Here is a 21,244-nt window from a genome sequence, read left to right on the forward strand (position 1 = left end):
AAAAATCACATCAGTCCTTGTCAAGATTACATACGTTGAGAATGGCATTGAGAGCCAGGAGTCATACCTAACCTTGTTAGAAAAATAAAATAATATAAACCCCTGTTGCACCTTTCACCTCTGCAGAACTTCTTCTGTACTGTCACTGTGGTACTGTCCCAAACAACATTGCTACCAGTCAGTGCTTTAGGTTACAGGTTATTAAGGTTAGAGGTATATTTGGGTTCCCAATGTTTGGTGGAAAAAACTCTCATATGCAGTCTGATACCTGGAAAGCTCAATGAATTTCCTCTGCTCGGTCGAGTAACTGCTGCCACCCAGCGACTACAAACAGTTACTGCAAGTGGACTCATCTCACCTCTCGAAACAACACTTCATCCTGAGTGCAGTAACCTACGGCTTTCTTGCATATCTAGAGTTCCATCTCAACGGACAAAAGGAAGTCTGGAGAGGAAAGTCACCGGATTTATTTATTTTCCTTTAACGCATTCAATTATTAGAAAAAGGTGGAGACACTTTAAGCTAGAGTAAATTAATTAGACTGCTTTAAACTGTGGGTGATTGGGTTTTTTGCGTCCAACTACAGAAAAACAAAAAGACTTTTGTTTTCAAGTGTGTACAAACCATGAATGTGATTCTAACTCACAGCCATTGACTGCCCGGTAATTTCCAAAGTCTCGTTTATCCTGGCAGCAGTACGGAGGTCTGGCTACGCGAGACCTCAGAAATGCGCGAGCGCCCGTACGCAAGGCTGTCACGCCGACGGCAGGTTCTGCTCATGCTTCGTTCAATAATCCTCGTTAAAGGAACAACTAAAACATGTCAACGAGGGGAAGACGCGAACAGCAAGAGAACCTACAAAGATTTGAGCCAGTGCAAATATGTCGAAACATTCGTTATAACATGTGCACACTCACTCAAATCATGGCGTGATGAGTTAATAAACGGTAGCATAGCTCATAATAGACCACATGCTACAGAAATCCAATAATCACTGACTTGTGGTGTGTATCCTGTATTTTACCAATTTGCTGAGGACAAAGGCGATGTTGTGCTTAGGGACAAACAAAAAACAGCAGCACAAGTACTTTTGCCTCTGTCGGAAGTTCCCATTAATAAATATAATAATAAATAATAATAATAATAATAAAAATCTTCGATAGTTTGAAGTTTGAAGTTTTGTGGTGGAAATTTTTAATCACCAATAAATACCAGCTAAAATTTTACTCTTGTTGTGTAACCTAGTCATCTCACTCGTTAACGTTTGAAGAACTGTATTTAGTTCAAATGAATATCTCGGATGGGTCATACATTTTCGACCTGATTATACTTGAATAATAAGTGGAAATAATACGAGCCACCCCAAATGCATCACCGGCTGGTAGTTGGTTTTCTACCGCCCCCTTGCTCGGCCTGAAAGCAATTCACTCTGATGACGTCACTCGCAGAGTTGTCATGGCGTCTTTGGGACCGAAGCTGCTGCTGCAATTTAGCTAAAATCTGTCGACCGTCTTTAAATCGAAATGGAGAAAAATGCAGCCCTGCATCGAGACACTGACGGGAGCTCTTTGTGTGCCACGATTGCGGGAGAGATGAGCGATGTTACGGCTGTCGGCGGAGTGAAAGGAACAGTCGAGAAATGCAAGAATAGTGAGGCTTCTCTCAGTACTTTGGTTAACGTTAGTTGTAATAACAGCACCACAAATGTCAGTGCTCCCATCGCGGTTAATGTCATATCCAGTGCCGGGAAGTCTGACGTGCCAGAAGTGATCGAAGTCCTCCCCGTGCAGGAGGATAAGAAGAAGGACACGGCGGCGAGCGGATCGTGGTCCGGGGATCAGATCAGTAACGGGATGGGGCATGAGTCGGTGCTGGCTGCAGAAGATAGCGAGGGTGGTGCCTCAAAGTTAGTAAACAACAAAACCGACGGCCCGTCCTCACCTCCCGCGAAGGAGAGCGCGGATGTGCAGGCTGAGATTTTGGCTTGTGCAGAAAGTGAACCGACAAAACTTGCTAAACCGACTCATCTGTGTCCGGACAATGCAATCGCAGCAGACGTCAAGCCTTTGCTGTCCGGTGATCACACCTTATCGGAGGGATTACCGAGTGGGAGTGACCCCGATCCCAGCCTCGGTGGAGAGTCCCGAAGCATAGATTCACTCGAGTCCTTCTCCAACCTCAACTCCTGCCCCAGCTCCGACCTGAACAGCGAGGGGCTGGAGGACAGAGGACTGGCCCTGGCCCTGCAGAGCGAGTACGGGGCCGATGGGACAAAGACTTCGTGCGCTAAGGACCGGGCCGCCGGCCAGTCCATATACCACATTAAGTGGATCAAGTGGAGGGAGGAGAATACGCCCATCATCACCCAGAACGAAAACGGCCCCTGTCCATTACTGGCAATTATGAATGTCCTTCTGCTTGCATGGAAGGTAAAGGCTCTGAGATGAGCTCAGATCAATGGAAACTTGGGTACAAGTTAATGCAAAGAGGCATATTTTAGATATCTGAGCTCTATCAGCAGTTATTTCATACAAACTAACATTTAGGTTTTAGTGTTTCTCACCGATGACACTAAATCTTACTGTCGACGTGTTTATTTTAGCATTATATATGAATTTCGTCCTAGTGCTGAATGCTGACAGGTGTCTCTTCTGCAGGTTAAGATGCCACCAATGATGGAAATTATAACCGCTGAGCAACTGATGGAGTATCTTGGTGAGTGTTAGTAGATATCAGACCTTTTACACAGGAGCAAGTTGATGCCACATCAGTGATCCAAGGGGAAAAATGTAATAATGATTATATTAAGCCATGCCACCTCACTGGATCTGCTGCTTGGCTGTTTTCACCCGGCTTCACACGTACAATAATAACCTGTTTTGCAACTTGCAGAATTTATTATAGTTTACTACAATAATAACATGTTGGCCTGCTTTTAGAGAGGCACACTGACCCGAGTGTTGCCCATGAGTCCATGCTTGTAAATATACCAGCCCATAAAGTCTCCAGCACTGACTTTCCGCGGCCTAGTAAACATTCTTTGGTTTCACGTTCTTTCAAAAGAGCACTTCCGTTCTTAAGGTCATATGTATATCTATATATAGAGATATTCCAGAGTCAGCAGAGGAGAACCAGAACAGGGGAATCCCCCATGATCCATCTTCTGCTCTTGCAAAAGAAACAGGAGCTGTCTCTTCTCTCTGGCTCTCTCCTGCCCTTCATAACTAGAATTACTCTACTATATCAAAGTAGAGAGTGTCTGATTACAGCAGGGGGTCTTCAGAAGTGGAGCCCGTCCTCTGTCCACTGTCCACTGGCATGACTGGACTAAAATAATCCACATCGCGGCACTGTATGTGAACTCTGTTATGCTACGTTTTCCCCATACTGTGACTGAGCTCGCTGGTGCCTGTTGGCTACCACGGCTCAACAGTTTATTTCATTCATTTCGCACTTTAAAAAGCAAACAGGTTTTCACTAAATTGCTTTCCGAAGTCAGACATGTATGTATACACACACTGTACAAGCATAAAGCAACATATGTGCATAACAGGTGATGTGGAAATAAAGCAAGATTGAAACAGGTTTAAACACAATTTGAAACCCGAGGAATGAGATAAAAATACAAACCGGTTAAACAATAAAACGGCAGAGAATGAAAGTGGTTCTTAAGGTACATCTGAAAAACATCTCTAGAACCCCTAGTTAAAAAATGAAGGAATTTTGCTTTTATTCCCTCCAAAAGGGCCCATTTGTGTGGTATTTGTAAGGATGAGTTCACCTTGAGCTTGCGTGTAATAACTGCACGCAAAGTTAATGTTGTATAATGTTCAGGGGCTGCTGGAAAACTTCAAAACTCGGCACTGTTTTGTCTTAACACATACACACAAACACCAAGGACAGTGACGCACAAAAGTGGTGGTCGTCAAGCAGTGGCTCAGCAGTGTAGCACGCCAGTGATGCACATACACACACATAGGCAGACAGATACAGATATTAAGGGGAGGATCAGAGATGTCCACAGTTCACTTGAGTACAGAGCAGTGAGGGGGTTTTCCCTCTTGTTGACACACTGTAGTAAAACGACTCAGCTGGCTGGCCCGCTGCTGGAAAAAGAATCTTGACTCGCATTAAAATCTTCATCGAGGGTGACAGCACAGACATCCAGTCAGAAGAGTTTTTAAAACTTCAACCAGCAGCGAGGCTGTTCTGTCCAAACACCCCATAAAACGCAGCCACAGAGAGTCCATGAGCCTGACGGGTGCATCAGTTTAGCTCGTAAAGCATACGTTTGCATGCTAATCAAGAGAGCCAAACACGTAGCACGCTTAGGATTGGACGGTTATTTCTCCCAGCATGCACGTGAACAAATCATCATGCCTTTCTAGGTCAGGCATTACTATTAGAGAGCACTAAGTACAAGAAAACAAGTTAAATGGCCTTTTGTTTTTCTGGATATACTTCATTCCATATGAAAGCTTCTTTTTTTCCCCTTCATGTGTGGCTGTTTTTACTTAGTGCTGATGACAAGAGGTCGATGCATTCCTCTGAGTAATCCTCAGGAAAAGTATGTGTTGACAGTGCAGCACGATACTCTCGCCAGTCCCTAATAAATTAATGAGTCTCCGTGAAGCATTTTGAAAAACACTTGCACAAGAGTTTTAAAAGTAAGGAGCAGACCACAATAAAACTTTTACAGCAATAAAAAGAATATATTTGCAGAACTGTGGCTGCGACTCAATCTACGTGAAACACTTCAGATTTGTAAAGACATGTTCACAACAAGAAAGCAGCGCGTTTGTAGCGCTGCCAGGCTGTGCTGTCCGCCACAGAGCCGAGACGACGGAGCTCTCAGGTGGACGGGGACTCCACTGATTCCACATATCTGGAGCAGCCATTTCTTGAGGAAACAGCTGGCCAGCTCTTACCCCCCCCCCCCCCCCCAGTGGCTACTTAGAACCTCTCAAAACATCTGTCACCGTCCACACAGACGCTTAAGGCATGAAGCTGCTGTGATAATCAGTGCCAGTCAAGGTAGTGATCATTTGCTCCGTCAGGACAATATAAGTCGGCATATCTGCCAACATCTCTCTCCATGTGTCACCCTGCAGGAGACTACATTCTGGAAACCAAGCCTAAAGAGATATCGGAGGCTCAGCGGCTAAACTACGAGCAGGTAAGGCCTGCCTAATCGCTGCGGAGTATCAGTATTAAGCAGGCATGTGTTTTTGCTTATGTGTGTGCATTAGTAAGCTGCTGACTGTTCATGGTACTCGAGGAGCGCAGGGCCTTTGGGATGAACTCACCCTCTCTCTCTCTCTCTCTCTCTCTCTCTCTCTCTCTCTCTCTCTCTCTCTCTCTCTCTCTCTCGCTTCCCTCTCTGTGTGGAAACATAACTGTGCAAGTTTAACACGAGCTCTCCCTTTGTCTCACTGACACACTCAGAATCTCTCAGCTGTTCTCTCACTGCCGTTATTGATGTACTTTCACCGTAAAGTGAGATGTGTGCGCTGCTCTGATGTGTCCGCAGGCTCAGGCGGTATAGCTGCACGCGTATACCACAGCCTGTTTGCACATTTGCATTGAGGCAGCAGATAAGGTCAGCGGATGTTCCCTAATATGGAAAAAAGCATCGAGTTGATTACAAACCACATAAAACTGCAGCTTAGCTTTTTTTCCACTGCTCTATAGGTTACATAAGATGTGTCTTGCAAGGCCCAGGGAACAACAGGGGTCAGGAGTGTCAGATTATGTTGTTTCACATGGCTGTGAATGCTTCGAGACGCATGGCTGGGTTCAGCTCCCGGCTATTACCGAGGCTTGTGTGTGTGTGCGTGCGTGCGTGTGTGTGCATCCGTGTGTGTGTGTGCGTGCGTGTGTGTGGCTCACCATGAGAGGCACTTGGAGATGGAGCTCCAGCTCCAGCTCCCCTGCTTCCTCCCATCTCCACTGCCTGCCCACAGAGCGGGAGAAGCCCTGCCTCTCCTCCTCATGCGTGGCAGAGCACCAGCACATCTGTGAATGATTTGAAGCCACACTTGTCCCTCTTTCCGAGAGGAGAAAAAAGTAACGTGCAGCCGCCTCGTAGAAGCTCGTTGTGACAGTCTTTTCTAAATTTAAGTTGAGCTGAAATACAACCTCTTAAATAAATCAGCGCTGTCCTCAGCATGCACAGTTAAAGTAAGGGAGTGGTGAGAGTTTGTGTTGCATAGTTATTATGGCAGTCTAATCCTAGACACTGGCCTGGGACCTCTTCTGTATGTGGGTGTCCTCGTGTCCATGTGCTGACTGTTTGACACAGTATGTGGAGACCTCAGTGGGCAGGGCTCTGGGACGCTGGGAGCTGGGATCTAAGAGAGAGGAGGTCTGAAGTGTGTCCGTGTGCATGTCAAACACAAGGTGTCCTCTTCTTTGTATCTTGGAGAGATGTGTTTTCACTGCTTATTGGATTGTTATAAGATGCAGCGGATGCCGCTCTGACTTTGAACAGTAGGAGTTCATAACAGAAGTAGTTCTATTTATAAATTCGGCTTAAAAAACATCATCTGTCACAGGAGTGTATGAGGATTAAAATAGCAGTTGCGCGGCTGCTCTTTAGCTATTGTTAAATATTTACTCGCGGAGCTGTGGAAGTGAGAGTGTTGGCACTGCGTTTGTCTCAGCGGACTCAGCTCAACACCGCTCTTACAAGGCAGTTCATCCACGATGACTGTTCAGCCACTCGAGAAAATGGGTTATCATGTTGTAAGAAGCCTCTTTTGCTTGAATGTGGTCATTCGGGCGTCATTTACGCGTTTGTTCAACCTTACTTTTGTTCTGAGCACAGCTGATAAAACCGTCTCAACCCTGTTTGATGATTTTATGTGTTTGGTAGAGCCCCTGGTAATCAAATTAAAGGCCTTCTGTGTCAAAATATGTCTCTTATTAAGTAAGCTGAGACATTAACTGAGATGAAAAACATGATGAGAAATTGCTGATGTTGATGTCAGAGACACAGAAATGGTTTGTTTTAAAGTTAAAATCATAAAAGCTCCTAACAGGAGGAACGGACGGTGGTGTTGGACACTGATTTAATTCTAAGATCAGAGATCAAATTGTACACACGGTCAACAGTTTGTTCGATACATGTGTGTAATTCAGTGGGCTCCGTTACAACAACTCCAGTGCAAATGTATCTTCATGAAGCTTATAATCAGTTTATGTTGACTCTGTCACAAAGGAGGTAATTCAGCTCTGCAGTCAACGTAGTATTGGATTGCATTAAATTAAGAGGTGTTCTGTCCTCCTTCTGCACGTAAATGGACGCTGACTTTAGAAACATAAGATTATCTTGACGATTAGTCCAACGAAGCTGCAGAGCCGTGACAGCTGCTGATGTGTGCCAGGATTCATGGCAGTATGACCCACATTGTGGGACGTCGCAGTCTTGTGAACTGTTCCGATGGGTCTTGGCATTATGTAACTGTTTGCTCTTCAGTGTTTGATATGTTGTTGTTTTTTGGGCTCATAGATCTGATGTGTGTTTTCATGACATGAGTGCAGACAGACTCATTCATTCTGCATCAACGTGCGCGTGCGTGATATCTGACAGCTGAAGTCATTTTGTTCAGTGGCACAAAATATGATCACAGCGTCAATCCTGGTGTGTATTTCTCAGCTGAAAACTGTTGTTTAACGTTGCCTAGTTTTGTACAGTGTGAGGCTTGATTTCTTGGCCGCGTGCTTTCACTGCTACCTACGTCGTATCAACTGGGACTCTCTGGTACGAACTGAAAGCTTTGTGGGAAGCAGATCCCTCATCTTGGCTCGGTTATGCCATTCTATCAAGTACCGGTTAATTACACCAACCCTGTGTTTTGCTTTCAGGTAAATTTAGGCTGAAAGTCAACAGAGAGAGAGAAACCACTAAAGGCCACTGAACAGTGAAAGTAAAAATACTGAGAAGCCTCGGTAGAGTTCTGGGCTACTGTTATAAAGTGGAAAAGCATCCAACAGGAGCACAGATGACTGCGAGTGATGCAGTGGAAACCATCTGATCTCCAAGCGCTCATCTGCTGTCGGAGCCCTCTGCCCTAAAGTGAAGAGATGTGGTCCATTACACAGCCCTGCTAATCCTGCCATCACTGCTGCTCATAATCGTCCTAATCCACACTCTCAGATGGGCCAGCTGAAGGCTTTTCACCTCAGCTCTCGGTGCCAAGCGTCAGAGCTGGAGCGGCTCACTGTTCATGGGCCGCACAGTAACTCTACTGTAAACTGAAAGACCGAGCCCACACACTGCACGGGGAGAGAATTGATTTCAGTGATTGTGAGGTGTTTTCACTCCTCCATGGACAGAAAAGACACTAAAAAATGGATTCAGTTGGAGGGTTTGAGACAGCTGAAAAATTTTGGATGTGATATTTCCTGTGATCCACCATTATTATTTACACCAGACCAAAACTACAAATTTTTTAAGGTTTTCTTTACGTTTTGCGTGGAGCTATTAGTTTGCACAGCAGAATCAAGACGATTAAACAACACGACAGCATCATTGCAGTAAAACACCACTGAAAGTGGATAAACTGGCACGTTAATCCAGCCCTGCTTCAAAGCCGGTGAACTGCAAATAGATCCGCTCGTGGACTCGGGCTTATTGTTCTGATAGGTATCAATTAATGTTCTTAGCTTTCGGGTGATTTAAGTTGATTGTGAAGGAGCTGAAATGAAATCACTCACGACTACACACTCATAATGAAGTTGGAGGGTTCAGCTGCGAGGCTTATCTTGATCTCAGAGTTAAATGGCGACAGAGGCTTAGAGCCAGCTGGGAAACATTGCTCTGAGGCTGGATGCAAGACTTTAATCTGTTAGGTGAAGTGATGAGTATATAAGGTGTTTTCTTTAATGTTCACACAGTGCAGTAAAAGGTTGACGAATTCCTCGCTCATGTTTTAAGCATGAATGGCGGAGACAGTTCATTCTCTCAAACCATTCAGACGCTGACTGGAATTGACTTTCTTTCTTTTCATATGTATTTTTGGAAGCCTTTAAAACCTTTTCCTCTTCTACCAGAGATAACAAACAGTTCAACGTTGAACCATTGGATTTTTAGAAGTGTAGCCGGCAACTTGTATGCAAGCACACAAATGACAGGATCAGTTAATTTACTAAGCAAAGCGAGCAAGTCCATTTTCTCATTTGACCAATAAAATCAGTCTTATATCAGACACATAAGGGCAGAAGAAGATTGAACCACCAACTTTACAACTAAAGGCCAGTTGAATATTAGTTAGCTCTAATTTTATTAGCTCACATAACAATGTTATGCTTTCTTATCAGTGTAGAAAGCAAAGGGGCAGCATGGAGTGGATATTTTTCTCAGCTCTGTTTGGGCCACATGATTAAGGAAGAAGACAAATCCAATTAAAATCCAGCCCAATTAAACCCCACAGGAACCCAGCGGTAGAATTGTTTTAATGAAACTTGTAAACACCCTGCAGTCGGTACTGCTGCTGATCTTCTCAGGAGCGTAGAAGTCAGCGTCAGCCTCCATGTGCGTTCACACAAGATGGTGAAGAGCTGCACAGATTCAGAGAGAGTTCAGGCAGAAGTTTGTAAAGGCTGCTGAAGGCCAAAGAGAAGTGAAGGAAGGCGAAACAAGACTTTCTCGGGGTGCGTGTCCACTGACAGCCAGAATATCATACGAAGCTGTCAGCCACTTTGGCCTTGCTTCTGCTACCTTGAATTATGTCCAGGGGTCTTTTTCCGGGGCTCTGAGTTTTTCAGGATGATATTGCTGAATTAAACCCAGAGTGTCTTGCACCACTTTGTGTTCTGGGTTTGAGGGGGTTCTGGGTTTTGCTCAGTAAATGTATCAAGATAAGACGGGAAACCTGCTCGAGGCATCCGATGCCTTCAAGCTTTGTTCTGTGTAACGTTACTTCCATGGCATGGAGCTACACGCCGTATATACAACAGGAAGCTTGATTTCTGGCTACATTTCAGTGTCCACCGGCACTTTAGATCCCGATGGCCTTTACTTTGTCAAGATACTTGTGTTTTCCTCCCGGTATCACAGCTCAGTCTGTTCACAGTGAGAGGGGGCTGGTATCATGTGAGCGAGTGACGTCAGTACATACCTTCTGCTACAGTGACTCATCTCCCATCATCTGGACATGAAGACGGATCCGGAGTTAAAGTCATTTAAAGTTGATATTTTGTGACTCATCAAGAAAAAGTGAAGAAAATGTGTGACCCTCCATTCTGTCCAGCCGTAGAGACATTACTGAGATCTGAGCTGTAGGATGAACTGTGTTGTGGTTTTGTATCAGCGGGAATCATTCTGGGACTTAATGTATGAGCTTTGGGAAAATGTTAGAAAATGGGCACTGATTTCTGTGGAACAGCTTCCAGTATGATACAATCTAATTTGGCAGACTACACCCTTAAAACGGCCACACAACTGAATCATCCGTCTCACATCACTGTACTGAAAATTTCACATTTTAGGGGCGTCCTGATGGGCTTGAGGTTTAGGCTGCTGACCATGTGGTCGCAGCGTCCCCTGTTAAAGACGTCATGTTGCCCCTCTTTCCCCTTTCATTTCCTGTTATGTCTATATTGTACAAAATCCTAAATAAAGGGAAAAATGCCCCAAAAATCAACAACAAAAAGTAGGATTTATGGTCAGGCTATTAGATTCCATTACGTTGTCAAGTGTCCCTGATATTTTGTCCACCCCTGAGTAATATTATCAAAGGGAAATATCATGCCTCCCAATGATGAGCCTGAGAGCTTACACAGAAATGCAATATCAAATGGTTTCCTGCCAGAGACTTCCATTTCTTCCTGCGGTCGAAGGCTGATTGACAGTAAGCAGAGCAAAACCTAATAAGTGTATTTCATATGAAAACACTCAGCACAGTCACAGCGAGGTAACTATAATGCAGAAATATCTGACAAAATGAAGTTATTGCATGAAGCAATGTGGAAGCACTTTTTTCGTATGGCACAGGGTGGCAGCTAATGGTTTCTTGTCGAGGCAGAGAAATCAATAGATCCAGCTATGCTGACTGTGTGCAGACAACCAGGAATCATTTAACAAATAAAGACAGCTCGCGGTACATGATGACAGCTGGACTGGACGCAGCTTTTGGTTCTGTGTAATGTTCACACGCAAACGTCTTTTTTGAAGAGATTTGTTTGGGTAAACCTGAACTTCACATTAGGCCTGAATGATATGCTGAAAAAAAGAAAGAATTGCAATTATTTTGATAGATACTGCTATTGCAATATGAGTCACCATTTTAGTGGAGAGGGTAATTTTTCAATTTCGTTTTCACTGAAAAAATACAAAAATGATTTTTCCTCCGGTCTGTACCAAACAAGCATCTTCCCTGTACGTCTGGAGGATAGGATTTGTGGGCCGGGGCATCTCTGTAGTGCAACAGTGAATTATTTATAATGGTATGTTGTGACACATTTTACCTCTATCCAAAAATTGCAGCTCCTGCGCTTTGGACATTGCTCTTGGCCATACTGTGATTTCAGTAATATTTTGATTAATTATTAAGCCTTGCTCACATTGTTTCACCCCTCTGCTACGTTGTTTTCACACAGTTTATTTGAAAAATCTGACGTGCCGTTCTCCTTGTTTTCCAGAACATGAGTGATGCCATGGCCGTGTTGCACAAGCTGCAGACGGGTCTGGATGTGAACGTGAAGTTCACAGGGGTGCGAGTCTTCGAGTACACCCCAGAATGCATCGTGTTTGATCTGCTAGACATCCCTCTATACCACGGCTGGCTGGTTGACCCCCAGGTGAGATGAACCTCACTCATCATTGCTGATTCTCTTCACCTGCCCTGAAACCAGCTTGTTCTGTTGTCCTCCTGTCCATCCTCGACAGGCTCAGGCTTTTCTTAACAATGCTATGAAGTGCTTCAGAAATACAAAGAACAATAAAGCAGTGATGAAATATAGGAAAATATAAAAAAATATATTGAACATTTTTGGAAAAGAATGAGATGTAAAAGCAGTGGTAGATTCAGCAGGTAAATCATTTGTTTGGGGGCCCAGACTGCGTGAATCCTTTTGAAATGAACTTAACTTGAAAGAAACATGACTGAACAACCTTTACCTTCTTCAATGTTCTGTGATAGGACTCAAGAGTAGGACTGAAAGAATTTGGTGTGGCAAACAAAATCATTTCCGTTTTACTATCATCAGGTTTGAGGAAGTTTTGGGAAGTCCAGCAATTGAAACACAAAAGGCGGGTGGTAAACTGGGTTCGGCTGCTATGATTAGTGGATTGGAACAGGACATTTAACTGAGTGTCGTCAGCGTAACAATGGCACTGTGCATTATGTTAGGTAATGACCTGACCCATTGGCAGCAGCCGAGCTAGGACTGACCCTTGGGGAACCCCATGAGTGAAATGGGAAACAGAAGATGGGGAATTTCCAACAACAACAGAAAAGCTTCTATTAAACAGACAGGAACGCATTAAGTTGAGATAAGTTATCTGCAGCAAGGAGTAAGTCATTTATCACCTTAATTAAGGCCATCTCAGGATGGTGTAAAGCAGACTGACTGTTATCCAACATACTGTTAGCGCTCATATAGGTGATTGGTTGAGAGGCAGTAACTTTCTCCAACATTTTAGATAAGAAAGATATTTCTGAAACAGGTTGGTAATTGCTGAGGCTGAGCGGGTCAAGATTAGTTTTCTTTAAAATAAGTGCACCATTGCATGTTTAAAATGAGAAGAAAAAATGCAGCCAGTGGCCAAGCAGCAGTTAATAATTGATAAGATGCAGGGACTGACAGTGGGCAAGTTTAGAGGGAATAATGTGGAGTTGGGAAGAGGATTTAATGCGAGAGAGTTTCTAGGACTGAGAGGAAATTGGCTAAAATTGAGTCAGCACTGCACAGTGTGGCGGGCGGAGGTCGTAGCTCCAGTGTGAGGAGTATGTCACCAGATTTTTCCTCTCTATTATAAATGTTGTATAAATCTGCTGTGTTCTTTTAGTAAAACAGCAGCGAAGCCCAGTGAATGTTCTTTCCCACAGTTTTTATCTTTGTTTGCAGATGCATGACATTGTCAAGGCAGTGGGCAACTGCAGCTACAACCAGCTGGTGGAGAAGATAATATCCTGCAAACAGTCAGACAACAGTGAGCTGGCAGGGGAAGGTGAGTGCTTTCTCTTCACTCGCTCTACTTTCGGACCGCTCTGACTGCCCTCTCGCCTCCCTCTCGTTTCTTCACATTCACATTCATTATGTGAGATATGCGTTACTGGGCTGACCAGTGCAAACACGCTCTGCACAAAGAGCGAGTTGAATTAAAAACCAGGACATACAGCGCGTGTGGTTACTCATCAAATGACCTACTTCCATGGCGCACAGTTTTCCTAGCAGCTTGTCAGTAACTTCTCCACTAAAAATATTTGCTCATTCAACACCGAGCTTCCTGAGTAGTGGTCTGCTGGGCTGCTGCCAAGTCTGCACACCGAGGCCTCGGTCCATGGCGACACTGATACGGAAGATTCACTCCTTTTATTGTGACCGATTTAAGTGGTTCGATGCTAATGCAGCCCACCGCCGCTTGAGGAGGTGAACTAGCAGCCACTTTAAATGGACTTATTTCACTCTGAGAGAACTAGACATCTCTGAGTTTTGCTGTCATGCCTTCATGTGCTTGAATATTTGATAGTGAGTATTCAGCGATTGGTTTCGTCTCCGTCCGTCTCTGGTGATGTGGCTCATTCTGGAGTCGACCGTCTCCGCCTGTTGGAGTATCGCTCTGATTCCGTGTGTGTTTGCTCCAAATCGAATGTTCAGTCTTACAGATGTCTCTCGCCATCTGTCTCTCAGCCTATATTGAGTTCACTATAGTAACTGTGACCACTTCCAGCAGCACTGAGTCAGAGCGTTCAAATAGCTGCTGCAGACATTACAGCACGGTTTCCGACATTCTGTCCAAATAGTGACCAGTGTTCATGAATGAATAAGGATTGCTTGATTTTTGATTGTAGCGCAGATGAGTCATCCGGTGGTCTGTGGTCTAACGATGAAAATATTATGTAAATCAAAAAGAGAGTTCATTTACAAGTAACAAATGAAAATTATGCGTGCGCCCGCCAATGCTGAATAACTGAAGCTCATCAAAATAAAAGCACCGTCACTCAACTTCAAGTAAGCTTTAAATCTGTCTATATATTCTGCAAAATACGGTGCCTAAGAGCATAATCAAATATTCAAGGAGGACTTATCATGGGGCCGTGTTTCAATGTTTGCTAATCAATCACAGAATCCATCTCTCTCTTTGTTTTCCCCTGTGTTTCTTCCTCCCCCTCTCTCCCGTCCTAGGCATCGTGGCAGAGCAGTTCCTGAACAGCACGGCCACTCAGCTGACGTACCATGGCTTATGTGAGCTCACGTCCACTGTGCAGGAGGGGGAGCTCTGTGTCTTTTTCAGGAACAACCACTTCAGCACCATGATCAAGTACAAGGTAAATACTAACATAAAAAGTACTTCACGGTGACCGTTGGCATTATTTGCATGAGTTACACTGACAATGGTGTGTCACGGAGCTCATGAACCGTCCCTCCATTCAGTGATTACAACTACAGTCACTGTGTTTTGTATGTAATATTTGAATGGCTGAAGGCAGATTTCTTTATGTTTTATTGCGGCAAAACTGCCTGTGCAGTCTTAAACAGATTTCATAATAAATGTAAATTGTTCACTACACAGACTCGCTGTAATAACACTTTCTCCAAACTGATGAAAGCTACGTGTTTATGTGTCACAGATGTACAATATTAGACCAATCACGATGTGCCTCTCACACGTCCCCCTCAGTACATACACAACTGCATCCCATCTCTCACAGCCTCTTGCCCACAGCTGGCCTTCCATGTCACTGCAGCTCAGACAGACCTTTCCTGTTATCTACAGGAGGGGAAGTGGAGCCCGCTTGCTTTCTTGAATAGTGCTCTGGTGTTGCCAATGTAAGCAAAGCTGCGTGTATCACCTATAACTGTCAGACAAAGCGTCACGACGGCCTAAGTTCTCCAGTAATCACTCAGCTGCAGACTTACGTGCATACAATCACACACAGAACAGCCACCTACATGTGCACTCGTGTAGGTGTGTATATAATGTGACACTGGTCAGATGTGTGTATGTAATGTGTATGGGATTGTTTCTTAGGGCCAGCTGTACCTCCTGGTTACAGACCAAGGCTTCCTGACAGAAGAGAAGGTCGTCTGGGAGAGTCTGCACAACGTCGACGGAGACGGCAACTTCTGTGACTCCGAGTTCCGGTTACGGCCTCCGTCTGATCCAGAGACTGTGTACCGAGGCCAGCAGGATCAGATAGACCAGGTCTGAGCACTGATGCAGGCAAGACTAGCAGAACCAGCAATTGTCCAACTCCAAAAACAGTGATGTGCTTAATCATGATGTGCTTTTCACACCATCAGTGAACCACAGCAGCCAGAATACGAGAGCAGTAATGTCGTACTTGTCTTCACTGTGCATCCCTCTGGCAAACCTGTTTTTAAGTCCGCTTACAGACATGAGAGAGATACTGGAGGACGAAGGGAAACAAAACATGACATCAAATCCTTGGAAACAGCAGAATAAAATCAAGCGTGCGCCATCCCAAACCTAGTGAAAAGTTCCTCAATAATAGATGTGTTACAGCTCCCATACCAGCTTTTTAGACACACACACACACACACACACACACACACACACACACACACACACACACATGCACACACACAGCCTGAAAAGCACTTGGCAGGGTGTGCTCGGCGCCCCCTCTGTTCTCACCCATGCTTTGCTGCACCACACAGTCCTCTCACTGGCCCCCAATGCATTGGGTTCATGTCTCCCAGGCATTTTTACTGGTTTCACAGCTGTCCGCTCATTGGTTGGCCAAAGCGGTCCAGACACCGAGCTCGCTGACAAATTGTCTGCCTTGCTCCCACACACAAAGAGCAGACAAGAGCATGGGGGCCATTACTTTTTATTCTCCTTGCTTACTCAAGCCCAGCCCTCTTATCTTCAAGATGGAGCTGGTGAGAAAAATCTATTCAGGCAATTTTCTGCGCTCATAATCAATTCAGTGAGATTGGAGAAAAGTTGTAATGATCCCACAGGGGAAATTGGGTCTGTGCAGTGACAAAGTGCATAAAATAATAGAAGATACAGAATATAATACAATGGATAACACCAGCATAAATGAAGTTTTGTTAATTGCACCACAGTTAATCACAACAAATGTATAATGCAAGAAATGGAAACGAATGAAGACACAAATGGCTCAGCTGATGCGTAAGGAGCTGTGTTTGTGTGCGGACTGGCCCATGTGCAGTATAGTATAATCAGAGCACAGTATACAAAGATCACACTGACAGCTTGGCTCGTAAATCATCAGTCTCGCTCTCTCTCTCTCTCCTTGTGTGCGTGTTCATGTGTGTCAGGACTATCTGATGGCGCTGTCGCTGCAGCAGGAGCAGCAAAGCCAGGACCTACAGTGGGAGCAGCTCCCCGAGGGCATCAGCGACCTAGAGCTCGCCAAAAAGCTTCAGGAGGAGGAGGACCGACGAGCCTCCCAGTACTACCAGGAGCAAGAGCAGGAGCAGGCGGCGGCGGCTGCAGCGGCGGCGGCGGCAGCAGCACAGGCACAGGTGTGGAGGGAGGGGAGCTGAGGGAGATGGAAATTGGTGGGAGGAGACGCAGGACTAATGTGGGGCATTTAATGTAGCAGAGAGGGAATATGTTGCTGTCTGGAAACAGATGTCAGCATCAGAGAGTTTGAGCTATAAAGGAGGAACTGAGGGACTTTTTTCTTGTAATGCTGCCACACTTCACTGTGAGGCCAGACGCAGGCGTTTGCCCTGGAACAGCGTAGGTGCTAAGGACAGACATTACACCCCCTCGTTGCAGATACGTGAGGTATACAGTGTATTGATGAAAGGATTTCTTTAAACAACATAATTCTTTCTGACTTCTTGGCTTCTCTGTCATCTTCTTCTCATAAGTTTTACTCTCAGTTTTGTCAGCATACATGCACAAAGTCTTCCATCATGTATTTCTGAGGTGCATATAAAAATCAGAATCGGAAAGAAACAACCCAAAAACAAAAAGCCTTCCCTCCAGTTTCTCCTGCTTTCATCTCTTTTTACATCCAACTAAATAATGCACATTTAAAAAAAGGATTGTCAACGACATTTATGTGTCCAGTCCAATACTTCAAAGAATAAAAGTTAAAGTAAAAACAAATTAAAGAACAGACCCTGCCTTTCACCCCCTTATAAGATTTTATCTTATGAGGTATGCTACATTAAATTCAACCACGACCCAGCACTTAATCCACTAGCAGATTCCCCAGATCTCTCTATCTTATACATCTGATGGTTCCCAGATTTCTCTTTAAACCTTTATTTACACCTCTAAGTTTTTAACATTCCCATACAGTCTGTCATATTTTCAAAGCCAGACATTCATATTTGGCTTGTCACTTTTTTTCCACTTCAGAGCAATAAGTGGCTTTACTTGAAATATGGACATATCTTTGAATTCACACTCCTCTGTCTGTCGGTCCTGTGTGTGCAGCAGGGCCAGCAGGAGCCCGCCGAGGGAGACGAGGCGGACAGAGGAGGCGCGGGAGCAGGCGGAGCAGCAGCCGGCGCCGGGACGGCAGCGGCGGCCGGAGCCTCGCCCAGCCCAGGAAAACAGTCCTCCAGCGGGGAGCGCAAAGCCAAGAAAGAACCGAAGGATAAAGACAAATGTGTTATTTTGTAACATACAGTGTGTCCGTGTGAGTGTGCGTGTTTTGTGCATTTGCTTATCTGTGAGGAAGGGGGGCCAGCATTTGTTTCTCCACAGACTGGACACAACGGCACGCAGCCCCCACCTGACGACGAACAAGGGAAGGAGACATTTGAGGAGAGGCGCGGCAAGGCCGACGGAGGATCTGCTGTTCCCAAACCACTGGTGCCTGCTATCCTCTATCCTCAGTGGAACCTGGACATCAGAGGCAGGGACACTACAACGACAACTACCCCGTATCTTTCATAGAGTCGGCCAAACTTTGTTACAAGTTGCACAGTGCACTATATTTGTGATGTGGGGTCAAGTTTATTCGGGGTGGTATGTTTTATAGCAAAAGACACAATCTGAAGAAACAAAATGTCACCCTCTCACCGCGTTCTTTTCCACAAAGGAAATCATTCATGTCATTCATTTCTCATTATTGCAGCTTATAAGCTTGTTTTTTTTTTGTACGTATCAATATTTGCAAAACGTATATAGACAGAGCTACTCTTCTGGTTTTAGTTGATTTTTTTTTTTTTTTTTTTTTTAAAGTTAGATGCCAAGATTCACGTTTTATTTATGTGTCAGAGGTAGCTTTTGGGAAAGGTTTTATTTTTTTGTGCAAGCCGAGAGGGATTTTCTCACGTTGGAAATCGATATAACACTATTTGTGTCCCCTCTGAAACACGATGTACTTAAGGGTTAATTAATGCCAGATAGCTGCCAGATACTGTAGCTACCTAACAATACTCATCACAGCTTGCCCTGTTCAGATTTGCCTTACCAGAGTATGGCAGTGGTGTATTCTGCTCTGTTCGAATGTGAATGTGTGTCTGTTTTCATGTGTGTGGTTTGTACAGTACACGTGTGCTATATGGTCTAATGGTGCGTGGCATACATGTCTCATTTGCTGAGCATCGCTGATGTAACAAGGTTCAATTTGGAAATAGCCAGAAGTTTTACGCTGTATTAGTTAAGATACAAACTGGGGACATTTCATGTCTTTTATGTTGGGATTCAGTTACACAAAAATTACATTAGGGATCGTTACAACTGAAGATAACGTTGCAGATTTGAACTGAGGAACATGTTTCTGTGTGAGACACAGCTGGCTTTTGGCAGATTAGATTTCTGTTCGATGGCATCCAGGTTAGGTTGGATGGTAGTGCTGAAAGGCCCTTTTTCTTTCTCACAGCCTCTTGTGGCAGCTTCCTGAAGAGATGCAGCGTGCGTGCAGGCACTATCATAATCTCCTTCATTAGCTACTGGATGTACAAGGAGTTCCACTGCAGCCAGGTTTCGAATAGAAATACCACAGAATTCAGTCATTTGCATGTAAGATTCCTCCCGACCGGGAAAGTTCGGTGAATATCTGTGCTCTTCTTTTCTACGAACCTGTGAGGTCAAGATCTATAGCGGGAGTCTCAACTCGTTGCAGTGTTGGGAGCCTTGTTTCATGCTGTAGACGTGTACATTAGCAATAGAGGGGGAATGTTGACATGTTGAGCTGTCCCTGGAGGAACAGGATGAACATTCTGAATGCTGTAATTCTGTGGTGTCACCTTTTTACTTGTGTGCATTTCACTGCAGCATTGAGCGTGCAAACACATGATGTACATATTTACCTAATGCATTCTTATAATGGATTTAGCCAGTGCTTCGTGCCATTATTGTACCATGGGACTGCCTCCTGAGAAACTTTTCTATCTATACATTCCAATTGGATGCCTTGACTCAAGCCTTCTGTTACAGACTGAGGGAGACAGTTGTCAGTGGAGGTTTTTTTGCAGTGCTTATAAAGCGGTCTCTGTTTTTTTTTTTTTTTTTTTGTTAAGTGAGAATGAATTCAGCGTCAGGAGAGGACTATAACATAGAGGCAGCGGGCTACCTGCTGCGTGGGAAGCCTTTCCTGTGGGCTTCATGTGACGGCTGGAGTTCGAGCTCCTTGTTCGTTTGGCCCTAACGAGGCTTTGTTTTGTGTATATATACATAACGCCTTACAACATTTCAGCATCATTTCTAGGACAAAAGGACAGAATGAGACAATCCATGCATTTGTTTTCACATGAACATCAGAAATACTCTCAGGCCTTTTTTGAAGGGACACATCCTCCAGTGTCTGTCATGTCTCGGCACAGTTCCTCGGCCTGCAGTCACTTTCTCAGTCAGACTCGAAGTATTTGTGTGTGCGCGCGCACAGCGACGATTTTGACACTTTGAAGGACGTAACACTATATTATTTGAGACCCTCATTGTTGAACTTCACACTAAAAAAAACAATGACTTAAGCTGCTGTTGTTGTGTTAACTTGGACTACCTGATTAAAAAAGAAAAACCTTGCACAGGGTTAAGGAACATTGTTAATTCTCTACACTTTTCATTGACTTTTTAGCTGTTTTTTTTCCCCCATGCAGCTTTAAAAAAAATAACACATCTAATCATACGGTGAAAGCAAGGGAGGCGGTCTGTGTTCTGTTGGGTTTTTTTTCTTTTTTTCTCGTCTCACCTCATAAATGTCTCGGCCCGTCGAGTGAATACGCTGATTAAACATTCCGGGGGAAGTTTAAGAAAATGAAAGTTCACTGAGGGCAGTTTGACTTGATGTGGAAAATGTTCTGTTGGTGTATGTGTGAGTGAAAAGAGCGCAGAGTGACACACGCCACACATCTTTATTATTATTCTTTCAGTTTACTACTGTGGATTAGCTTGCTATCCTTCGTCTTCATCACCAGGATTTGGTATTTTCTTTGTAACGTGTTTGTTGCGCCCTAGTTTCTAATGAATTGATCAGAAGGATATTGTGTGTTCAGTGTCTCAAAGTGGTTTCTTGTATGCCTTGTAAAAGTGACGGTGGGGTAAATGCTGTGAGAAAATTAGTGTTTTGACAAGGTGGTCGTTGAACAAATAGTCGTCGTAATTGGTTTTGCACTGTTACATTGATATGCACTAACAGAAGAGAAACATACCTCATTTTATACAAAACATAAATTGTGCAAGAGTGCTATTGTTCTTTGGGTACCTTTTAAAAACTGAATAATGGCCAAAAGAATTATCTCAAGGTGGTAGCGGTAGCTTAAGCCAGCTGATTAATATTAATTTGTAAAAGTATGAAAGGGCTGTTTCAATGTTTTGGCTTAAAATGGACGAGTACATTTGTTAAAAACTAGTACCACGTCAATAGAACTTGCTGCAATTTAATATATTCAGGTTAGTGGTACACCTATACCAGACTAAAGGCTACCAGTAGGAAGGCCTGAGTACCAGCACACAGCTCACAGATGAAGATATGAATTACAACAATGGATAGACGGACATCAGCTGAGTTGTCTAACAGAAGTGCTTTGTCTGCAGAGAACGGAAAAACCACGTAGAAAACACTGGTACTCGACCCAATCAGCAAAAAAAAAAAAAAAAAATGGTGTAGGTGCA

General features: G+C 44.2%; 1 protein-coding gene across 3 annotated transcripts; it reads left to right on the forward strand.

Annotated features, from left to right (window-relative positions):
• The first annotated feature begins 1,464 nt into the window (after window positions 1-1,464).
• mindy2 (MINDY lysine 48 deubiquitinase 2) lies at window positions 1,465-19,703 on the forward strand. Of its 3 annotated transcripts, none has more exons than XM_076727921.1 (9): window positions 1,465-2,429; window positions 2,658-2,715; window positions 5,112-5,176; window positions 11,644-11,802; window positions 13,072-13,174; window positions 14,353-14,495; window positions 15,200-15,373; window positions 16,480-16,686; window positions 17,615-19,703. In XM_076727921.1, exons 1-9 carry the CDS (start codon window positions 1,524-1,526, stop codon window positions 17,801-17,803), a joined length of 2,004 nt encoding a protein of 667 aa, XP_076584036.1. In that variant the 5' UTR covers window positions 1,465-1,523; the 3' UTR covers window positions 17,804-19,703. The 3 variants fall into 3 exon arrangements, with proteins under 3 accessions (XP_076584036.1, XP_076584046.1, XP_076584057.1); XM_076727931.1 differs by having other exon boundaries at window positions 17,618-19,703; XM_076727942.1 differs by having other exon boundaries at window positions 17,624-19,703.
• Window positions 19,704-21,244: the final 1,541 nt, after the last annotated feature.

Source organism: Chaetodon auriga, chromosome 1 (assembly GCF_051107435.1).
Source record: "Chaetodon auriga isolate fChaAug3 chromosome 1, fChaAug3.hap1, whole genome shotgun sequence".
Classification (NCBI taxonomy): Eukaryota; Metazoa; Chordata; class Actinopteri; order Chaetodontiformes; family Chaetodontidae; genus Chaetodon; species Chaetodon auriga.

Bases quoted from the DNA above. Each gene is read 5' to 3' on its own strand.
- mindy2 (XM_076727921.1), top strand. From the start codon at position 1,524: ATGGAGAAAAATGCAGCCCTGCATCGAGACACTGACGGGAGCTCTTTG. The intron at 2,430-2,657 runs GTAAAGGCTCTG...TCTCTTCTGCAG, and splicing joins TCCTTCTGCTTGCATGGAAG to GTTAAGATGCCACCAATGAT. The intron at 16,687-17,614 runs GTGTGGAGGGAG...CTGTGTGTGCAG, and splicing joins CGGCAGCAGCACAGGCACAG to CAGGGCCAGCAGGAGCCCGC.